Here is a 20,854-nt window from a genome sequence, read left to right on the forward strand (position 1 = left end):
TGCGCATTGCACACACATACCCAGGGCTTCGTGCACGCTATACCCTGGACCCCCAAATGTGGATCTTTGAGTAGCTGTGTGTACATTAATAACAAATACTTAGAAAAATGTCCGAAGGGTTAAGCCCCAAGTTCTTAATGGTGGTTATCACTGGAGCTGATTTTAAAGCTAACATATGAATGAGGGATCATTGTTGTCTTCCTGCTTCCGTTCCCTGCCCCCTCTTCAGTTTGTAAAGACATGAGGACACAGCCTGGGGTGCCTCCTTCCTCCTCAGTCCTGCCCCTGGCTCTGCCGCTCTGCAGGGCTGCTGGCTCTGCTGCCTGCCTGCCTGCCTGCCCAGCTTCATTCTCGTTCATCTATAGGGAGCATCTGGTGCCAGATCCTACAGGGCCAGCTGGAGGAGGCTGCTCACCAGCTGGAGTTCCTCAAGGAGGTGCAGCAGTCCCTTGGGAAGTCTGAGGTCAGAGCTAATGGGCAAGGATGGCTGGGAGGGGGGTCTCCAGCAGAGGGCCATCAAAGTGGCCCACCTTACTGCTCGGGGCCAGCCTCAGCTCGCCTGAGCCCAAGCCTCTCTCGCACAGTTGCTGGTTTTCCTGCAAGCCCTCGTAGCAGCTAAGAAGCAAAGGCTGGAGCAGGAGGCCACGGCGCTCCTGAAGGAGGCGGTGGAAGTGCACTTCTCCAGCATGCAGGGTCTGGCCCTGAGCCCCGAGTACTTTGAAAAGCTGGACCCCCTCTTTCTGGTCTGCATCGCCAAGGAGTATCTGCATTTCTGCCCCAAGCAGGTTAGGGGAACCAATCTCCATGGCAGGGGCTAAAGTACAGGTGTAGGTGGTGCTCACATGAAGATAGAGGTGAGGGCTTTCCCTGGCCAGGCACCAGCCAGCCTGAGCTGCAAGCAAGCAGGGGGCTAGTGTTTTCCTGGGGTTTGTTTGTTTGTTTGTTGACTTGTTTATAAGACAGGGTTTCAAAGCCTGGCATGGTGACACACACCTTTAATCCCAGCACTTGGGAAGCGGAGGCAGGCAGATTTCTGAGTTTGAGGCCAGCCTGGTCTACAGGACAGCCAGGGCTATACAGAGAAACCCTGTCTCAAAAAAACAAACAAACAAAGAAAAAGACAGGGTTTCCTATAGCCAAGATTAGTCTCTAGTGTATTTACTCCATAGCCAGGGATGTCCTTGAACTCCCGATCCTCCTGCCTGCTCACCCTAGAGCTGGGATTACAGGTGTGTGCCACCACATCCAGCCTGTGGTATGGAACTCGGTGCTTTAACTAAAAGCAAGCACCCCACCCACTGAACAACAGTCACAGCCCCAGTGCTTCGCAAACTGGACCGAGTTGAAGCCAGATGACCTCAGAGGCTGTTCTAGTACAGAGCTGGATGTCCCGGGTGAGGTCAAAGCTTTGCATCGCTCCCAGGCTCCCAGGCCTTTCTGAAGGTGTGGAGCAGGGACGGTGTTTGGGTGGGTGGTCCACGGGCCATGCACCTGCCTGTATCCTGATAGGAACTATAATCTCAGCACGGAGGAGGAGGAAAGAACATCAGAAGCTTAAGAATGTTGGTGCTGGAGAGATGTCTCAGTGGTTGGAGAGCACTGGCTCTCAACCAGGGGTCAAGGGTTCAGTTCCCAGCACTTGTATGGCAGCTCACAACTGTCTATACCTGTATGGGATCCAACTTCCTCTTCTGGTGTTCAGATAGATAGATGTGCAGACAAAACACCCAGATACATGAGATATATAAATACATAAATCTTTTTTTAAAAAAATCTCAAGATTGTCCATGGCTGCACAGGGAATTTAAGGCAGTCATGGGCTACATGAGACCCTGTCCAGGGGAAAGGTTTTTAGAAAGAGGAGGAGGTAGGAGGCAGAATAAGGTGAACCACACATTTATCCCCTGGTGTTCCCACAGCCCCGGTCACCCGGCCAGCTCGTATCTCCACTTCTTAAACAAGTCGCCATGATCTTGAGTCCTGTGGTGAAGGTGGCCCCGGCCATGATGGAGCCACTGTATGTAACGGCTCAGGTCAAGTTCCTCTCAGGTGAGCAGTGAGTCCCAGAAGACACTGAGCCCTAGGGTTATATCCTGGAGAATAACCTTGCCTGGGGTACTTTTCCTATATGTGACATACATACACACCTGCATACATGTGTACATACATACATATATATATATATACATACATACATATGCACATCACAGAACGCTGCTGTGCAGGAGGCCAAGGCAAAGACATGGGTAAGAAGAGTGACTTAGTGAGGCTGGTGTGTGGGGCTTTCAGAGGGTCACTGAGGCACCCCCTGGTCTGCTAGCTCCTCCCGCATCACAGCTCAGGCAACTGGGGAGAAAGGGAAAGCAGGCTCCACGGATGCCCCATTGTTCTCTCTGACACTCAGTCCTTCCCTGGTCTCCAGTGAGCTCTGTGTTGAGTGGTTTTGCTCATCTGAGGGCTCCTAAGTCTTCATACTCAAGGTCTCCGTGCCAAATTTACTCTAAGCTTCAAGGTCTCCTGGGTTCAAGGCCAGGGAAGGGCTGTCCCAGAGGCACTGGAAGCTACCAACAGGTTTGGGACCAAAGCTAAGTCTCCAAGTGCTTAGGTTGCCATGGTGACCTCTTCCTTTCTCCACAGCACACAAGAAAAGAAAAGATGAGGGAGTTTGAGACCCAAAAGAGGTGTAGGCCAACCTCCAGGTGAGGGACTCCAGGCAGCAGCTGTGGAGAGGCCTGGCTACAGAGGGAGAAAATGCACCTCCTGGCCCACAGCACCCAGGCGTTAAGCTGCCATTGTCAAACTGGGCTGCAGCTGGCTTCAAAGCGGCCCCAAGTCTCCCAGCGTCAGGAGTTCAGACCTCCGTGAAGAGAAGTCTTCTTTTTTTTATTTTTATTTTTTATTTTATTTTATTTATTTATTTATTTTTAGTTTTTTTTTTTGAGACTGGGTTTCCATGTGTAGCCCTGGAACTCACTCTATAGACCAGGCTGGCCTCCAACTCGGAAATCTGCCTGCCCCTGCTTACCAAGTGTTGAGATTAAAGGCGTGCGCCACCACTGCCCGGCAAGAGAAGTCTTCTTTTTAAATGAAGACTTTGTCCCTCCAGCTAAATGACCTGCATGACCACATCCCAAATCCCACATCCAAAAGATAGTATGTCAAGGCCTAGGCAGATACAGTGCCTGCTTAGCATGCTTGAGATCCTGGGTTCGATTCCCAGCACCACCAGAAAGAAAGATAAACTAGCAAGGATCAGGATACCAGCCTTACAGGGTCATGTGGATACTAAGTCAAGTCAGACTTTCTCTCCTCTTTTCTTTTTTTCATTTTTGTTGTTGTTTTCTTTTCTTTTCTTTTTTTGGTTTTTTTGGTTTTTTTGGTTTTTGTTTTTTCAAGACAGGGTTTCTCTGTGCAGCCCTGGCTGTCCTGGAACTCAGGATGCTGGGATGTGTCACCCACGTAAACGCGTGCGTCACCACGCCCCCGGCTAAGTTAGACTTTCCAACAGGCCTTGCAGGGCAGAGGAAAGAGCTCGGTCATCGGGTGCTTTCCTTGCAAGCAGAGGACCTGAGTCCGACCCCATACTTGTAGAACTAGTGCAGGAGAGGTAGAGATACAGTGGGATCCAAGGGCTTGCTGGTTGCCTAGCCTAGCCTACTCGGTGAGCTCCAGGTCAGAGAAAGACCCTGTCTCAACACAAGGTGAATGTCTCCTGAGGAGTCTCACTCACACACACACACACACACACACACACACACACACACACACTCAAAATTTTAAAGCTGGGTGAGACACCAATGTTGAGACTTCCGAAAGGCTGCACCTGTGCAATCCAGTCTCCCTCCCTCTACTTGTTGGGCGGGTCCTTGGGGTGGCTCCTGAAGATCCCTGGACACAGACTTTGTGTTTCCTGTTCCTAGGAGAGCTGGAAAATGCGCAGAGCACCCTGCAGCGCTGCCTGGAGCTGGACCCCACATTTGTGGATGCTCACCTCCTCATGTCCCAGATCTACCTGGCCCAGGGCAACTTCGCCATGTGCTCCCATTGCCTAGAGCTGGGTGTCAGCCACAACTTCCAGGTGGGAGCGCGCCACACTGTGTGGCCCACCCAACTGTTGCACCCTTTTCCGGACAGTTGCCTGGGAGGGGGGAAGCCACATAAAGGCATACGCGTTCCCCCCAGACCCTCTGCTAACCGGCAGGCAGGGCTGGCTCCCCAGCTCCCCTGGAGAAGTTCCTGGGGCTGCTGTATGACAGCAGGGGTGTAAGCTAGACCCCACTCTGCCCTGCCTCTCCTAGGTCCGAGACCATCCCCTCTACCACTTCATCAAAGCCAGGGCCCTCAATAAGACGGGCGACTATGCCGAGGCCATAAAGACCTTAAAAATGATCATAAAGGTTCCCACCTCGAAGGCAGAAGAGGGCAGGAAGTCCCAAAGCCCCTCCGTTCGGCCCAGCGAGCGGGCATCCATCCTGCTAGAGCTAGTAGAGGCTCTCCGACTGAATGGGGAACTGGTAAGAAATGCCAGGGCTGGGGATTGGGCTCAGTGGATAAAGAGCTTGCTGTGAAGGCCTGAGGGCCAGAGTTCAAATCCTCAGAACCCACAATTCATCTGAGAGTTTTAGCCTCAGAGTGAGAGACCTGCCTCAGTAAACAGAGTGGAGAACAAGCGAAGGAACATTTCTGTCAGGCTCTCACGCAGACATGAATGAGCAGGGAGAGCACACTCACGCCTCCACCCCTCAGTGGGAACGTGCATGCGCACCCCACACAGAGACACACAACAAAGAAAAGAAGGCAAGAGGAAGAGAGAAAGATGTGTTTGCTCCCCTTCCCTGGAGCACATTAGAGGCCCCAGGAGATCAGCCTGGGGGCCAAGCTCCTACTGTGCCTGATGTTAACTTGGGCTATGATTCCAACCCTTTCTGTTGGTTTGGTTTGGTTGAGACAGTGTCTCACTATGTATGATTGGCTGGCCTGGAGCTCACCGTGTAGACCAAGCTGGCCTCAAACTCACAGAGCTCTCCCAGCCTTGGCAAGAGGCAAGAGCAAGACTCCTCGAGGCTGGAGTCTGTACGATGCCCTGGCCTTAGTAGCCTTGCCAACTCACAGGATGTGGTCTGTCCTGGGCCATCTCTATGACCAGGGCCCGTAACCTTCCCCTGTGATGAGCCTGATGAAGACAGGAAACTAGCCTGAAGAAAACAACTGCTCACTCCTTCAAGACACAGGGACTGTGAAGGTGGCTCAGCTGGCAGAGTGCCTCCCATGCAAGCTTGAGGTCATGGGTTTGAGCCTTGAGAAAAGGGGTGGGGCCAGCATGGAGGTTAGCTTGGTCTACATAGTGTCAAGCCAACCAGGGCTACATAGTTTAGACATTAGACACTGTTTATATCTGTGTGTGTGTGTGTGTGTATTTATATATATGTGCTAAAATAACATAATTATATAAATAAATGAAAAATATAAATAATATATACACATACATACACATATATATGCACATACATACAATATATATACACAATAAAACATGTATATATCTGTGTATACACACACACATATGCTAGAGAGATGACTCGGTGGTTAGAGCATTGGCTGCTCTTGCCAAGGATCTGGGCTCAGTTCTCAGCACCATCATGGTGGCTCACAACCATCTGTAATTCCAGTTCCAGAAGGTCTAATTCCTTCTGGCCTCTAAAGGCACAAGGGATGTGTACATACACACAGAGAGAGAGAGAGAGAAAGAGAAAGAGAGAAAGAGACTCATACACATGGAATAAAAATAGATACTTTTTTTTCTGTTTCTGGGTTTTTTTGAGACAAGATTTCTCTGTGTCCTGGAACTCATTCTATAGAGAAGGCTTCTAGCTTTGAACTCACAGAAACCTGCTTGCCTCTGTCCCCTGAGTGCTGGGATTAAGGGTATGTGCCACCAACACCCAGCAAAGATAAACATTTCTTTAAAAAAAAAAAAAAAAAAAGCTGAGCAGTGTTTGATTGTTCAGTTTGGTTTTTTTGTTTGTTTTTTTAACTTTGAAGATTTACCATTCGTTTATTATTGTGTGTGTAAACACGTGCACATGTTGTTATACGCGCGTCACATCATGCATGAGTGGACATCCGAAGACAAATTGGGAGTTGGCTCCCTCCTTCCATCATGTTGGTCCTGGGGATTGGATTCACATCGACAGCTTTAGCAACGGACGCCTTAGCCTGCTGAGCCATTTCATCGCCCCCCCCCCCCAGTCTTTTGTTTGTTTGTTTGTTTTTAACTCTCTGTGTAGTCCAGATTGGCATGAAATGTACGATCCTCCTGCCTCAGCCCCTCAAGTGTTAGGATTACAGGTGTCTGGTGTCAGGTCTGGTCCCTCAGCTAAACTCCTGGGGAAAGGGTGGGGTCAGATGAGCTGTCCCCATGTGGGTTCTGATGAACCTTACCTCCACAGCTGCTCTGCAGGTGGTACAGAGCCATGATGGCCCAGGAGCTCCAGGCTCTGAGCTGAACCCAGGCATGGGGAAGGTGGTAGAACTCTCCTTGGGTCACCTGTCATGGTTAACACCAAAGAGAGGGTCTGTTTGGTCCCACACGTCGTAGCACGAGGCCACCAAGATCATGCAGGACGCCATCAATGAGTTCAGCGGCACGCCAGAGGAGATGCGCATCACGGTCGCCAACGTGGACTTGGCTCTGAGCAAGGGCAACGTGGACCTGGCGCTGAACATGTTAAGAGGTATCACACCCAAGCAACCCTGCTACACAGAAGCCAAGGAGAAGATGGCCAGTATCTACCTGCACACTCGCAAGGACGTGCGCCTCTACATTGGCTGCTACGTGTAAGCTCCATCCACAGCAGGTGGCACCTTCACCCCACCCCCGAGCCCCGGGCTGCTGGGGGGTGGGGGGGATTCCTCAGGTTGTATACCTTCAACTGGGTCTCCCTCCAGAGTGTATCCCCAGAGCACATTAGACCAAGGTATGAGCACCTCATAGGTCTCCCTGCCTGTGGGTGAGTTCTGAGGACCTGCTGCCAGCCCCTCCCCCACATCTCTGTCCCGATGGCTGACATTCTGTTGGAAGGGTCTGAGCCTGGATCCCAGCACGGATGCCAAAGGCGTAACGAGAACACATTTACACTCTGGCCCCTCACTCTGCCTTTCCTTGAAGAACTATGGTGCAGGGCCTCTGAGATGGCCAGTGTGGGCTGGGTGAGGAGAGATTGGAGCGGAAGGTGGTGGCCCCCACCCTCTGTCTCCCAGGAGTTGGTGTTATGATCTCAGGGGGCCTCCCCAGCCTCTTTCTCTGGTAAAACTAGTTTGGAGGTTGGAAAACTGGGAGTGTAGAAACTGATCGACAGTGTAGCCTGTCCGGATTGGACGTTCTCGGGGAACAGTGGGGGGCTGGAGTGGGGGTGGGGTGGGGGTCTGTGGCGACACGCTTGCCAGGCGTATGCTGGCTTCAGTCTCAGCGCCTCAGGAAGAGGATGAGTGTCCAGGGATGTAGCTTGGTTATTGAGTGCTTGTATACCATGCACAAAGCCCTGTGACATAAACCAGGTGGGGCAGGCCACGACTGTAACCCCACGCTTGGATCCTGCCTGTCTCAAAATCCAACCAAACCCAAACAAAGAAACACGGAACACAGTGTGGCTGTTCATGGAGAAGGGCTGGAGGGCCGGGGTGGCCCCCAGCTATGGCCGGGATGGAGGTGAGAGCCTGGCTAAGATGGCTCTCAAGGTTCCCCCAGGATCTCCGTGACTCAAGAATGGTGAGCAGGTGAGCATTAGGCAGGCCTGGGCCTGAGAGCTGCAGTTGATTTCTCCTGTAGGGAGCTTTGTGAACATCTGCCCGGCCCCCACAGCAGCCTGCTACTGGGTGACGCTTTCATGAACATTCAGGAGGTAAGTGGGAGAACCTAGCCTTGCTAACTAGCCCCCAGATTCACATCTCCAGTAGGGGTGAGGGGAGAAAAAGACATCCCCTTCCATACTTTCCCCACCAGCCTGAGAAGGCCCTGGAGGTGTATGACGAGGCCTATAGAAAGAACCCTCACGATGCCTCCTTGGTCAGCAGGATCGGACAGGCCTACGTGAAGACCCACCAGTACGCCAAGGTGAGGTTGCCCTGGGGAGGGCCAGCCATGCAGGGAAGGGAAGAAAGCCCATATGTCAGGGCTCTAGATGGGAAGGGTCAGAGTAGTGTTTCCACTCCGGCTACCTGTTGAGGATGGGACCAGTGGTGATCTCAGCCAGCCTACACTGCAGCCTGCTCCACTGAGGCCTGAGCCCAATGAGGGGAGAAGTGGGGAGCGGGGGGGGGGCACGGGGGCATTCATCTTGGACATCTGTGTGCTGAGGGACAGTCTAATGAAGTGGCTGCTCAAGGGACATGGCATTAGCCACCCCCATGCAGAAGCCAAACTGATGCCCATATGTCCTGTTTGCACAAAAGGCCATTAATTACTACGAGGCTGCCCAGAAGATCAGCGGGCAGGACTTCCTGTGCTGCGAGCTGGCCGAGCTCCTCCTCAAGCTGAAGAAATACCACAAGGCAGAGAAGGTGCTGAAGCAGGCCTTGGAGCGAGACTCAGGTGAGGTGGCATCGGAACTCGTTCCTAGCTCTGTCCCCACCCCCACCCCACCCCCCGGGCCGTCCCACATTAGCTGGGGACCTAAACCCAGCCCTCCCCATCAGCCCATGGGCCAGACTACACTGACTGGCGTTTCCTTCTAGGGGTCAAGGACATCCCATCCATGATAAATGAGGTCAAGTGCTTGCTTTTGTTGGCAAAGGTTTACAAGAGCCACAAGAAGGAAGAGGTGATGGAAACCCTGAATCTGGTAACTGGCCAAGGTCTTTATTTCCTGATGGCTCTGGAAGGGGCGGGACTACAGGCCCTTCGCCTCTGCTCCCTCAGTCTACACCTTTGCCCATCAGTGATGGCGAATCTGAGAATACTGGGCTGGGCTGGGCGAGAAGAGCCAGAAGTAAGATGTCTTTACAGAGGATGATATGATCTGAGGTGTTACAGCCGCAGCGGCTGTCTGCATTGAAAGGTCCGCTAGCTTTGTTGGCCCCTCTCTCCTCCCGCCTTCCTTTCTCCTGCCCCAGGCTAGCCTAGGATACTCACTACCTAGCTGAAGATCACTTTGAACTTCATTCCTGCTTCTCTCTTGCATGCTGGGATTTCTTTGTTTTTTTTTTTTTTGTTTTTTTTTCCACCACACCCTGTTTTAGTGAAAGAAGATCTCACTATGTAACTCTAGCTGGTTTAGGACTTGCTATGTAGCCCCAGCTAGCCTAGAACTCGCTATGTAGGCTATGCTGGCCTAGGATTCATATGTAGACTGTGTTGGGTTTAAAACGTGAATAACCATGCCTGGTTCTAGCCATTTTTTTCTAATATTTATCTAATGTGTATGGGTGTTTTGTCTGCATGTCCATCTGCACACCAGAAGAGGACATCAGACCCCATTACATTGTAAGCTGCCATGTGGATGCTGGGAATCGAACTCACGGCCCTTGGAAAAACAGCCAGTGCTGTTAACCACTTGAGTCATCTATCCAGCCCTCATCTAGCTAGGTTTTTTGAGACAGGGTCTTAGTGTGTTTACCAGACTGGTCTTGAGTTCACTACTATGTAGCCCAGGCTAGCCTTAATGTGGTTCTTCTGGATGGCAGTATCCCAGGTCAAAGGCAAGAAGACGAAAGCCCAAAGCCAAGTACAGGTGTCTAGGGCTTACGGTGACTTAACTCAGAGTTCTAGAACTTTTAATAGTGTGGAAGCAGTGTGCACTCAATAGGAACTGTACTTTGAGTTCTGGATTTTTACTTTTCCTGGGATGGAGGTCTATGGTGTTGCCTCACATGCTAGCAGCAGCAGTGAGCATCAGCTTCCAATTGGCCGCTCACCCTCTGGCTCACCTCTCACCCTCAGGCTCACCTGATGCTCTACAGTGTAACTGTTGCTGAGCTATGATGCCCAGTGGGCTAGGTATACCCAATGCATTTTTCGTTTTATCTGTATGCATTTTTACCTTCTATATGTGTGTGTACTCCTGTGGAGACCAGAGCAGGGCATTAGATCCCTTGGAACTGGAGTTATAGGTGGTTGTAAGCTGCCCTATGTGGGTGCTAAGAACTGAACTCAGATGTTCTCCAAGAGCATCGTGTGCTCTTAACTGCTGAGCCATGTCTCCAGCCCAAGAATTTTGACCAACAGTTTTCAGCCTTTGGGTGTCGACCCCTTTGGGAGTTGAATGACTCTTTCACAGGGGTCACCTTAAGAACATTGGACAACACCAATATTTACATTATAATTCACAGCAGTAGCAAAATTACCACAACCTGAGGAACTGTATTGAAGGGCTGCAGCATGAGGAAGGTTGAGAACCACTGAAGTAGACCACGCTGAGCTGGAACTCAAAGATCTTCCTGTGTCTGCCCCCCAAGTGCTAGGTGAAAGGAGTGTGCCAGCCAGCACGCTAGGACCAGGGCGTCCTTTATGTGTATCCACCTCATAATGGGTTTACCATAAGTCAGGGAGGGGAAGCTGAGATCTGATGTCTGCCTGTACCACACCGAGCCATCCCTGATCCAAGCACCCTTGGCCATTCCTGCCTTGCCTCTCCACCCACAAGTGCAGGCTCCCACTTGTTCCCAGGATGCTCTGTGTGGTTCTAGAGGGAGACACCACCAATGCCACCACTTGAGGTGACTTCTCTTATTTACCCCCAGTCCCCACTCGTCTCCCTGTCACCGAGGAGCCCAGCGCTAGTCTGTATCCACCTTCTGCACCTTCTGAAACCTGCCTGTCTTTCTTGCTCCTCCCCTCACCCACTCGTGTGTTACATGTGTGAGAAGTGCCTCAAATTCTAGAAAGGAGAGCGGCACAGAGCAAATGTACCCATCAAAGCACAGCTCACGGACATGGGTTAAGTTGCCAGCATGCACACGGCCCTTGATTCTGTCTCCAGTACCACATCAAACAGGCATGTGGCACAGGGTCAGAGGTTCAAAGTCCTCCTTGATTATATAAGGGGTTCCAGGCCAGCCTGTCTCAAAACAACAAAAACGGAGCCTGAGCTGGGTGTGGTGATGCAGAGAGGCAGCAGAAGCAGGCAGATCTCTGTGAATTTGAGGCCAGCCCTGTCTACATAACAAGTTCCACATCAGCCAGGGCTGCAGAAAGAGACCCTGTCTCAAGAGTAAAACATCACCAGTTACTAAAAAAATAAAAATAATAAAATAAAATAAAACCAATAACAACAACAAAAAAAAACCCAGCTTGCTTTGTGCACCTCTCGTGTGTTGCTCTAACCTGCAAGACAGCAAGGCAAGTTAGACACAGCCTCAAGGTGCTTCTGCTCCGCCCCCAGGGGCAGAGCCAGTCTATCTCATGCATGATGAGGGCATGGCCCTGAGCTCCTCAAGGCACCCTTTCTGACCCTGCCAGCCCTGGAACACTGGAAATGCCTGTGCTCTGGCATTCCTGAACCCAGCCTCTTCTGTTCCCCAAGGCCTTGGACCTCCAGTCCCGGATACTGAAGCGGGTTCCTTTGGAGCAATCAGAAATGATCCCCTTCCAGAATCAGCTGGCAGCCTCCATCTGCATCCAGATTGGGGAACATCACCTGGCGGAGAAAGATTACGACAGCGCCCTGAAATCCTATAAGGACGCCCTCGCCTACTCGCCCACAGACAGTAAGGTGTGTGGCCCTCAGAGTGACACCCTGAGGGCTGGCGAATGTGGCTCGATTTGATAAAGACCTTGCCTAACATTCACAAAGCCCTGGGTTCAGACCCCAGTAGCTTACAAACCAAGTAAGATGGTACACATCTGTCACCTCAGCCTTTGGAAGTTGGAGGCAGGGTCAGGAGTTTGGGGGTGTCCTTGCTGAGTGAGGTTTTTCTTCTCTGAGAAGCTGCAGGTGTAAAGGGGGAGGGAGGCCTCCAGGGTTGGAAGCAGCTCCCATTGACTCTGGGTCCTCAGCTACCACAGTTCTTAGAGGAAGGCTAGGAGGACCATCCTTGGGCCACCTATAGAGGCAAGAATGGGGAAGATGCCTCTGAAAGCCAGGATCTCCTGGCCTTCGCAGGTTCCCGCCACTTGGGGTGAGGGGGGATGGTAAGAGCTGTGACTGCCAGGCTGCATGGGAATGGAGCCCAAGCTGAGTTTCCAAGCCAGCTGAGAGTTGTGGGAGGGGTGTGGCTCCAGATGAGGAACCAGTTCACGCTAAGTTCACACCGAAGAAAGAGCCCAGCAGTGGAAGAGTGATTGCTTAGTGTGCACAAAGTCCTGGGTTCAGTCCCCAACACCACATCAAACCTTCCTTCTCTGCACTTGGGAGGTGGAGGCAGGGGGTCATCCTTGACTACACAATGAGTTGGAGGCCAGCCTGAGATAAATGAAATCTCAAAAATATACCTACGTGTATTGTGTGAAGAAAAAAAAAAAGCTGGCAACTGTTCACCCTTTGACAGACCGCTCATAGCAGGGACTGTTCTAGGCCTTGGTATCATCAGTAGGGCTAGGGCTAGGGCAGGTCATGAGTCTTGCCTACAGATTGCCCTCAGGCAAGAGGAAAGTGAGACAGACGCGTGTGGGAGACTCTAACGCAAGCCTGCCATCTATCCTGGTGTCCGGGGCACAGAGGAATGCCTAGAGGAAGGCGCAGAGGCCCGAAGGATAAGATTAGTGGGTTGGCCAGGCCTCATCTCATTCCGCTACTAAAACCGACCGAATGGCAGGGAAATTTGGTGGGACGGGAGGGCAAGAGCCATCATCTGCCCGAGGCAAGGGGCCTGCCTGCTTTAGAAACCAGCTGATAGGCCAGGCGGGCTGGCCGGGAGGGAAGTCAGAGTCAAAAGTGGTTGCAGGATTTTCCCGAGCGAGCCTGCGGCGCTGGCTTGCTTGCTTGCTCTGTCTGGTCTTGTCTGTCGTAGGTGGTGCTGGAGCTGGCCCATCTCTACCTGCTTCTGGGTCAGCTGGACCTGTGTGAACAGCGCTGTGCCCCCCTCTTAGAGATGGAGCAGACCCACGAGAGAGCCGCTGTGGTAGGAGATGCCAGGCGGCACACCTCCCCGGGGCCCTGGGACCAGATTTAGGCTGCTTTCTAATTGCCGACCCTCAAATGCCTCACTGGCTTTGGGACCCGGCCCCCAGCCTCTTGCTCTGCCCTTCATAGGGAGGGACGGGCAGGCCAGCAGAGGGCAGCAGCAACCTCTGCGCGAGGCTGTGGGGGCGGGACATGGTTGAATGGACTTCAGGGGAAACCACACCCACTAAGAGGTGAAGGTGAAGGTCGGGTGACTGGAAGCCTGTGAAATAGCCCTCCCTGGTCAGGCCTTCTAACTTATCTGTTACTCACACCTTCTCCAGGGCCACCCTAGGCTCACACCTTGCAGAGTCATAAAATGTCCTGCATCTCTACCTTGCCAGTGGAGGTAGATAACTCCAGCCTGTGAAGTTGACACACAAAACAAGCCAGTACAATTGACCCCTTGTCAACTTGACACACAAACAAATCACTATTAAGCCTCAACCTTTACTTTCTTATTCATCACCAAGATCTAGATAATTTTAAAAGTCCCACAGTCTTGTATGTTAAAGTTCAATCCCTTTAAAATGTCCAATATCTTTTAAAATTCAAAGTCTCTTAACTATGGTCTCCACTAAAATACTTCAAGAGGAAAAAACATCAGGGCACAGTTAAAATCAAAAGCAAAAGTCAATCTCCAACCATCCAATGTCTGGGATCCAACTCACGATCTTCTGGGCTCCTCCAAGGGCTTGGGTCACTTCTCCAACCATGCCCTTTGTAGCACGTAGGTTGTCTTCTAGGCTCCAGCTGCCTGTCGGGTTGGGTGTCCAGGATCCCACAGGCTTTCTGGACCAGGGAGGCTACCTACTGGGAGAGTCTTTTCTGCCTTTCCTCTCTGCCAGCCCCCATGCATGCCGCTCTCAGGAATACACAGCTTGTGTGTCTTCTGATAGATGCTGGCCGACCTGATGTTTAGAAGACAAAACTATGAAACTGCCATCAATCTCTACCACCAAGTGCTGGAGAAAGCTCCAGGTAACTAGGACCAGCAGACTGCTTCCCCACCCAACCAGCACCGCTATCCCAGAGAAGGGTGGGCCTTCTCCTCTCCTTCCTGGCTGGTCAGAGGAAGCCCCTTTCTTTCCAATTGTTCCCAGAGAGGCAGGAAACTGATAAAAACCCAGAACGTGGCAGCCCTTCCTGAGTCCAAGGGGCCAGTTCCTGGACCCAGGCACTTGGCACTGGAGTCAGGACAGCCTGTCTGTCCCCATATCTCTGCAGCCACTGGGACTGAACAGTCTCCCCCCTATGGCCACACCCACTTGAAAAACAGTTAGATGTTCTCCCTTGATTGTTGCTGTGCCCCTACTTGCTACTGAATGAAACAACTGCTTCAAGGGTCAAACCTGAAGCCCAAGCTACAGAGCCAGACAGTTCACCGTTGTCACCACGGGCACAGCAATCATGGTTAGGGCACCTGGGTCTGAATCCTGATATCATTTGTCTGTGTGACCTTTGAAAAACTACTTCACTCCTCCATTCTCTTTGTCCTCATCTGTCAAATGGGCACAGAAAGAATATTTACCTATAGCTAAGTCACAGGCAGAACACAGAGCCAGGTACAGTGTAAGTACCTAAGATAAGTAAGTGTAACTCTGTGTGTGTGTGTGTGTGTGTGTGTGTGTGTGTGTGTGTGTGAGACAGAGAGAGGGGGAGAGAGAGAGAGAGAGAGCCTAGAGGTCAGGGGGTGACACTGGGTGATCCTGCTCTACCTCCTTCATCCTTGTTCTCTTGGAACAAGATCTCTAGCCAAGGGGCTGGAGAGAGATGGCTCAGCGGTTAAGAGCACTGACTGCTCTTCCAGAGGCCCTGAGTTCAATTCCCAGCAAACACATGGTGGCTCACAACCATCAGTAATGGGAAACTGATGCCCTCTTCTGGTGTGTCTGAAGACAGTGACAATGTACTCCCATACATGAAATAAATAAATCTTCAAAAAAAAAGAAAAAAAGATCTCTAGTGGAACTTGGAACTTGAACTTGGCCCAGAGCCAGCAAGCCTGAGAAACTACTCCATCTGTGCCCTCCAAAGCCTGAGGTTCAGGAGACACGTGGCCACACTCATAGTCCACCCCTTGCTTTTTAGATGGGCACTGGGAATTTGAACTCAAGTCCACATGTTTGTCTGGCAAGTACTTTGCTGACGGAAGCATCTCCCCAGACCCTGCTGTAGCTATTTCAAGCACTATATAATTTACTCACGCTTGCATACAGACTCATCTGTGCTCAGCCTAAACAAGTAGTGTCTCCTAGGGCCTCCTCAAAATCCAGCACTCCTTCCCCGCTCAGGCCGCATCACACCAGCCCGATGCAGTTATCGGCCACCACACCCAGCATGATTTCTGTTCTCCTATTTTAGACAATTTTTTGGTATTGAATAAACTGGTCGATCTGCTACGACGGAGCGGCAAGCTTGAAGAGGCCCCTGCTTTCTTTGAACTGGCCAAGAAGGTGTCTAGCCGGGTGCCTTTGGAGCCAGGGTTTAACTACTGCCAAGGCATTTACTTCTGGTGAGTTAGGCTCGAGGAGACAGAGGGGCATCGGTGGGACCCCTTAGCAAGTAGCTGGTGTCTTTTGTTCAGTAGAAGGGAGACAGAGCAGCCTCCAGGACCAGAAGCCCTCAGACCTGGTGTCTATGCCCTCACGGCTCTTGGCATTTCTTTCTCTCACTGCAGGCACATTGGACAGCCCAATGAAGCCTTGAGGTTTCTGAACAAAGCCCGAAAGGACAGCACTTGGGGCCAGCTTGCCACCTGTTACATGGTACAGATCTGTCTGAACCCTGACAATGAGATTGTCGGTGGAGAGGCTTTTGAGAGCCTGGTGGGTGACAGCAAGTAAGAGGGCGAGGGGCGGGGCTTCAGCTTCTAGGCGGCGGCCAGGTGAGTGCCCCACCAGCAGGCTATCAGCATGAGTCCTGTGCCCACAGCTCTGCCAGTAGAAAGGAGTCTCAGCAGCACGGGGTGCGCACTGCAGAGAAGCTACTTCGGGAATTTTACCCACACTCGGAATCCGGGCAGACCCAGCTGCGGCTGCTGCAGAATCTCTGCCTGCTGGCCACCAGGGAGAAGGCGAATGTAGAGGTGGCTCTGGGAGCCTTTATCGAGATGGCCCAGGCTGAGGTGCGAGGGCTAGGGATGGGTTCCAGTGGGCAGGGGTCAAGATGGGGGGTGACTGCCAAAGTGCCCCAATGTTTGCTTCTCGTGGATGTGGGCAGAAGGACAGCATCCCTGCACTGCTGGCCATGGCGCAGGCCTACATACTCCTGAAGCAAGTCCCCAAGGCCCGAACGCAGCTGAAGCGCCTGGCCAAAGTCCCATGGACGGTCGACGAGGCCGAAGACCTGGAAAAGAGCTGGCTTCTGTTGGCAGATATCTATTGCCAAGGCGGCAAGTTCGACCTGGCCTTGGAGCTACTGCGCCGATGCCTGCAGTATAACAAGGCAAAGCTAACTAGCCTGGGAGAATAAGGGAGGGGTGAGCAGGGTGGGGAGAGGTCGAACCAGAGGGCCCGGAACCAGGATCCACGGGCCAAGGGAGGGCCGAGCTTATGAGGGTCAGGCATAGCCAGGAAGAGAAGAGAACAGAATACCGGAGAGAGATAATAGAGGTTATGAGCCATATGCAAGGATTAGCTTCTGGGAGATGGAACTGTTGGCAGAGGGGCTTTATTTGAAGGGGTTATGCCAGCTTTTGAGTAAAGAGTGGGTGCACAGTTAACCCTTCAAAAAGCTGGAAGTGATTTTGGGGGTCCCTCATACACTTTGGGTTATTCCTGCTCAACACCATCCTGGTCCCCACCCTGAGGACCACGGTGGCTGCTACTTTGGGCAGAGGTGCTAGCTGGCTTTCCCCGCAGTCTTGCTGCCGGGCCTATGAGTACATGGGCTTCATCATGGAGAAAGAGCAGTCATACAAGGATGCAGCAACCAACTACGAGCTGGCCTGGAAGTACAGTCATCAGGCCAACCCCGCCATTGGTAAGGCACAGGCCGAGGTACGCAGGGGCTACTGCCCTGATCCTAGAACCCAAGTCCTGCATCCTGGCAGTTCAGGGAGCCAGAGGGCTCCAAATCACCAGAGCATATCCTCCCACCCCCCCACCACCAGGTTTCAAACTGGCTTTCAACTACCTGAAAGACAAGAAGTTCGTAGATGCCATTGAAGTCTGTCACAGCGTAAGTCACCAACACGGGCAGGGAGGGTGCCGAGGTGGGCCCCCTTGCCTGATCCCACACATCCGATCTTTCTCTGTACCAGGTCCTGACGGAGCACCCCAAGTACCCCAAGATCAGGGAGGAGATTTTGGAGAAAGCCCAAGGGTCCTTGAGGCCCTAGCTGTGGCTGGAAGGGGCTTGGGCAGGGAGAAGCATCAGTCTATAGACGACGACGGTTCAGGGGGGGAGTAGGAAGTAAAACCGTGGAGAGGCAAGTGAGAAACGCATACTCTCCCCGTTCAGTGTTGTCTGTGCTTTGTTTGGATCCACGCCTTGCGTGGGAGCTTCATGTTTCTATGGCCTGAGAAGTAATCTTGCCAGGGGAAGGAAGATAGCGGCTTAGCCTGTGCCGGGGGCGGGGGTGGGGGGTGGGGGGGGGAATCCCTCCCTGAGTCTTTCTCATGGACCCCCACATTTGTTCCAGACCCTTGAAGACCTGAAACAGAGACACCCCCCACCCCCAGCACAGTGACGGTTAGGAAAGTACCCTAGAGTTACCTTGAGGTGTGCCCCTACCTCAGTCTCGTCCCCAGCATCTCAGAGCTAGAGAAGCGCTGCCCCTCCCCGCCATGATGCCCACCAGGCCTGCCCAGCAGTGGGCTCAGACAGGACCAGCTGCAGCACGACCCTGAGCTAAGGCCCTGTGCAAGAGGGCAGCAGATTTTCAAGGCCCATTCATTGGGCTTCTCTGTCCCCACGTTCTGGCTCCTACCCATCTCCCCCAGGCTGGACCACACCGGTTTGGGACAAGCCAGATTACCACCGAGCCCCATCCTCCCCCTATACACAACCACGCTTTGGCTTTTGTAAAAGATATTGGCCAACCTGCTCACCTTCCAGGCTCCCACTTAATGCCTAAGGGGGCAGACACAGTGGTCCACGTTCAGGTGGCTAATGATCCTTTTAACTGGGTTTCTGCTTCTCGGGATGGAATTGTGGGTCACCCCAGCCTCAGGGGAAGGAACTCTGATATCTGGAAGCCCGAGGTCTCACTGTGTGCTCTTCCCAAGTGCTTGCCCTTTCTGGATCTCAGTGCCCCACTGTTCAGCAAGAAATTAGACCAGACCTGGGCAGGGCATGTTGACTCGGTGGAGCACGTGCCTAGCTTGCACGAAGCCCTGGGTTTGACCCACAGCATCACTTAAACTGGCTTTGGTGGTGCACACCTGGAACCCTAGCACATTGGAGGTAGAGGCAGTAAAGTCATCAGGTCATCTTAGTGTCTGAGGTTGTCTTGGGGTACATGAGACCATGTCTCAAAAAAGAAAAAAGAAAAAAAAAGACTCTATTTCCCAAATCGTTGTATCATGCTTTGCCGGTAATGTCTAGAAAATGGTTTGTTTATAGTGCTAGGATAGAAAAGAGGGGTCCATTTTGTACCCCCAAGCTATGCTTTTCACCCCTTAAATTGAACAACCCTATGCTTCTCCGTGTTTATATAATAGCTAGCACAACACATTTAGGAATTCTCAGGCACTGTTGAATAGGATCTCTCACTTTTAAGGCTACTGATATATTCTATTTAAAGAACTACAGGCAGGCATGGTACAATCCTACAGTTACAGTCCCAGCACTTGGGGGGTGAGGGGGGACCCGAGGGCAGCTGCAAGCCTGAAGCCAGCCTGGCTTGCACAGTGAGTTCCAGGACCATCCAGGCCTGTGTAGCGAGATGCAGCCTCAAAACAAGAGAGGGGTGAGATAGCCCAGCAGGTAAAGGTTCCTGTCCCAACTCTTGATGACCCAATTCAAATCCCTGGGTCCCACACGGTGGAAGGAGAGCACCAACTCCAGCAAAGTCGTCCTCTGACCTCCACACAGGAATTGTAGCATGTGTCAACTCACTGTATAATCAAAATAAAAATGTAATGATGACTGAATTAATGAAGAAAGGAAGCAGTCTCAAAACAAGCCTCAGGGTGGGTAGAATGTAGATGTGGCTATCATGGAGCCATCCTGGTGCATGTAAGTGCTCATTCGCTGCGGAGCGGAGGCAGGGGGATCGCCCTCCACAGCAAAGCAAGCAAGCTTGGGCTGCATAAGAGCTTGTCTCAAAAAGTGTGTATGTGTGTGTCAGTGTGTGTGTTGAGTGTGTGGGTGTGGTGTGTATGTACTGGGATAACTTGCTATAATGCCAGTACTTGGAAGATAGAGGCAAGAGGATCAAGGGCACCCTCAGCTACCCGGTAAGAGTTTTCAAAGTTGAGTTACCTGGAGGGCTAAGTTTTTCTTCTTGGGCTGGGGCTAGAACCTAGGGCTTGGGTGCCCAGCTGGCACTCCAGCCTCAACCTGTCCTTTCTGTAACACTGCTGTCGATGTCACATGCACTGATCTAAAACACTTCCCCCAGGTTCCTACCCTTTCCTATAGGGACACCAGGTTCCTTTTCTCATGATCTGTTTCACAACTGTTTTTGTTCAAACAGGTTTAGGAGCTAGGTCTGTTCTGGGAGAGCTTTGCCGTAAAGGGATTGCGTGGTCACGTTTTGTCTGTCTCCACTTGACCTCCACAAACAAGACAGCCCAGGACTCGGCCCTATGGCCCTACATAGGAGCCGGGAAGGCCTGTCTGATCAGGGCCTGAGTCCGTGGAGGAGTCTGTAGAGGTGATGAAGCTCCCACCAAGTGCCCTAAATTACCAGAGAAACCTCTCAGAACCTTTGGAAGAGAGACACAGGATGCTGCACCCCCAGCTCGATCTCTGCCCAAGCGTTTCCCAGCCCCAGTGAGAGGGGACAGGACAACAGGATGTTGCAGGGCACTTTATCCAGTCACAGGTACTCATGCCCAACTACAGGCAGCCCGCCAAGTCCTCGGCCCCCTGGTGGTCACTGGTGTTGCCATGAGGTCACATCCAGAAAAAGCAGGTCAAAAGCAGGTCACAAACATAAAAACAGAATCATGACCCAGGCACTCAAGGCACATGAACCAAGCCAGTTTGAGAGGAGCAGCAATCGCTTGCATGGGATTGGAGAGATCCAGGCTCTAGGCAGGCAATCTACATAACCTATGCCTCACTAGGCAGCGAGAGCTGGGACTGCATCCATTCTTCTGGGTAGAATACAGTAGAGGGGCTTTAGCACAGGAAGGCTCTCCTGTGGTCATTCTCCAGAGGGCCTGTGCAAATCACTAGCAGTCAGGCTCCAGACAGAGGTTCCCCAAAACGGGGTACGGCAGCCTGCTCTGCACCCCTGACCTTAAACCCTATTCTGGCTGCCTCAGGACAGGTCTGGCAGGTCTGGCAGGTAGAGACAGTTCTGGAGCTCAAGTCCCCAGGGACTACAGCTGCCTGAGCAGCCTGTCACCAGGCCAGGCCTCCACTAGGCTAGGCTGCCCTCCCTGGGCCTGAGCAGACAGCTCTGCCTCCTTACAACTCCAGATGGCATCATGGAGGAATGGGTTAATTCAGAGGGGAAAAAAAAAAAACTGTTCCACTTGCCCAGCCAACCTCAGCTGGCTCTCTGCCTACAGCCTGACTGGCCCGCCTGGAAGAAAGCCCAACATGCTGTCCTCCTGCCTCAGTACAGCTTCTGTCCATGC

The 20,854-nt window shown here is 52.2% G+C and overlaps 1 protein-coding gene across 3 annotated transcripts in view; it reads left to right on the top strand.

The window, feature by feature from the left end:
• The window catches only part of Ttc21a (tetratricopeptide repeat domain 21A), a 31,842-nt gene extending 12,647 nt beyond the window's left edge, over nt 1-19,195 (top strand). The window contains exons 10-29 of one of the 3 annotated variants that reach the window (XR_003948035.1): nt 366-463; nt 585-785; nt 1,920-2,049; nt 3,921-4,078; nt 4,299-4,514; nt 6,599-6,837; nt 7,829-7,901; nt 8,003-8,113; nt 8,452-8,590; nt 8,734-8,840; nt 11,520-11,708; nt 12,946-13,056; nt 13,997-14,078; nt 15,462-15,612; nt 15,778-15,865; nt 16,032-16,224; nt 16,320-16,544; nt 16,961-17,081; nt 17,212-17,279; nt 17,362-19,195. Coding sequence is in view for 2 of the 3 variants with exons in the window: in NM_028735.3 (NP_083011.2) it covers nt 366-463; nt 585-785; nt 1,920-2,049; nt 3,921-4,078; nt 4,299-4,514; nt 6,599-6,837; nt 7,829-7,901; nt 8,003-8,113; nt 8,452-8,590; nt 8,734-8,840; nt 11,520-11,708; nt 12,946-13,056; nt 13,997-14,078; nt 15,462-15,612; nt 15,778-15,939; nt 16,032-16,224; nt 16,320-16,544; nt 16,961-17,081; nt 17,212-17,279; nt 17,362-17,439 (2,852 nt within the window). In the remaining variant the exon portion in view is untranslated. Of the gene's footprint in view, nt 1-365; nt 464-584; nt 786-1,919; nt 2,050-3,920; nt 4,079-4,298; nt 4,515-6,598; nt 6,838-7,828; nt 7,902-8,002; nt 8,114-8,451; nt 8,591-8,733; nt 8,841-11,519; nt 11,709-12,945; nt 13,057-13,996; nt 14,079-15,461; nt 15,613-15,777; nt 15,940-16,031; nt 16,225-16,319; nt 16,545-16,960; nt 17,082-17,211; nt 17,280-17,361 lie in introns of all 3 variants that reach the window. The other 2 variants (XM_006512321.2, NM_028735.3) reach the window with 2 other exon arrangements.
• Nucleotides 19,196-20,854: the final 1,659 nt, after the last annotated feature.

The sequence above is a fragment of the Mus musculus genome, chromosome 9 (genome assembly GCF_000001635.26).
Source record: "Mus musculus strain C57BL/6J chromosome 9, GRCm38.p6 C57BL/6J".
Lineage (NCBI taxonomy): Eukaryota > Metazoa > Chordata > Mammalia > Rodentia > Muridae > Mus > Mus musculus.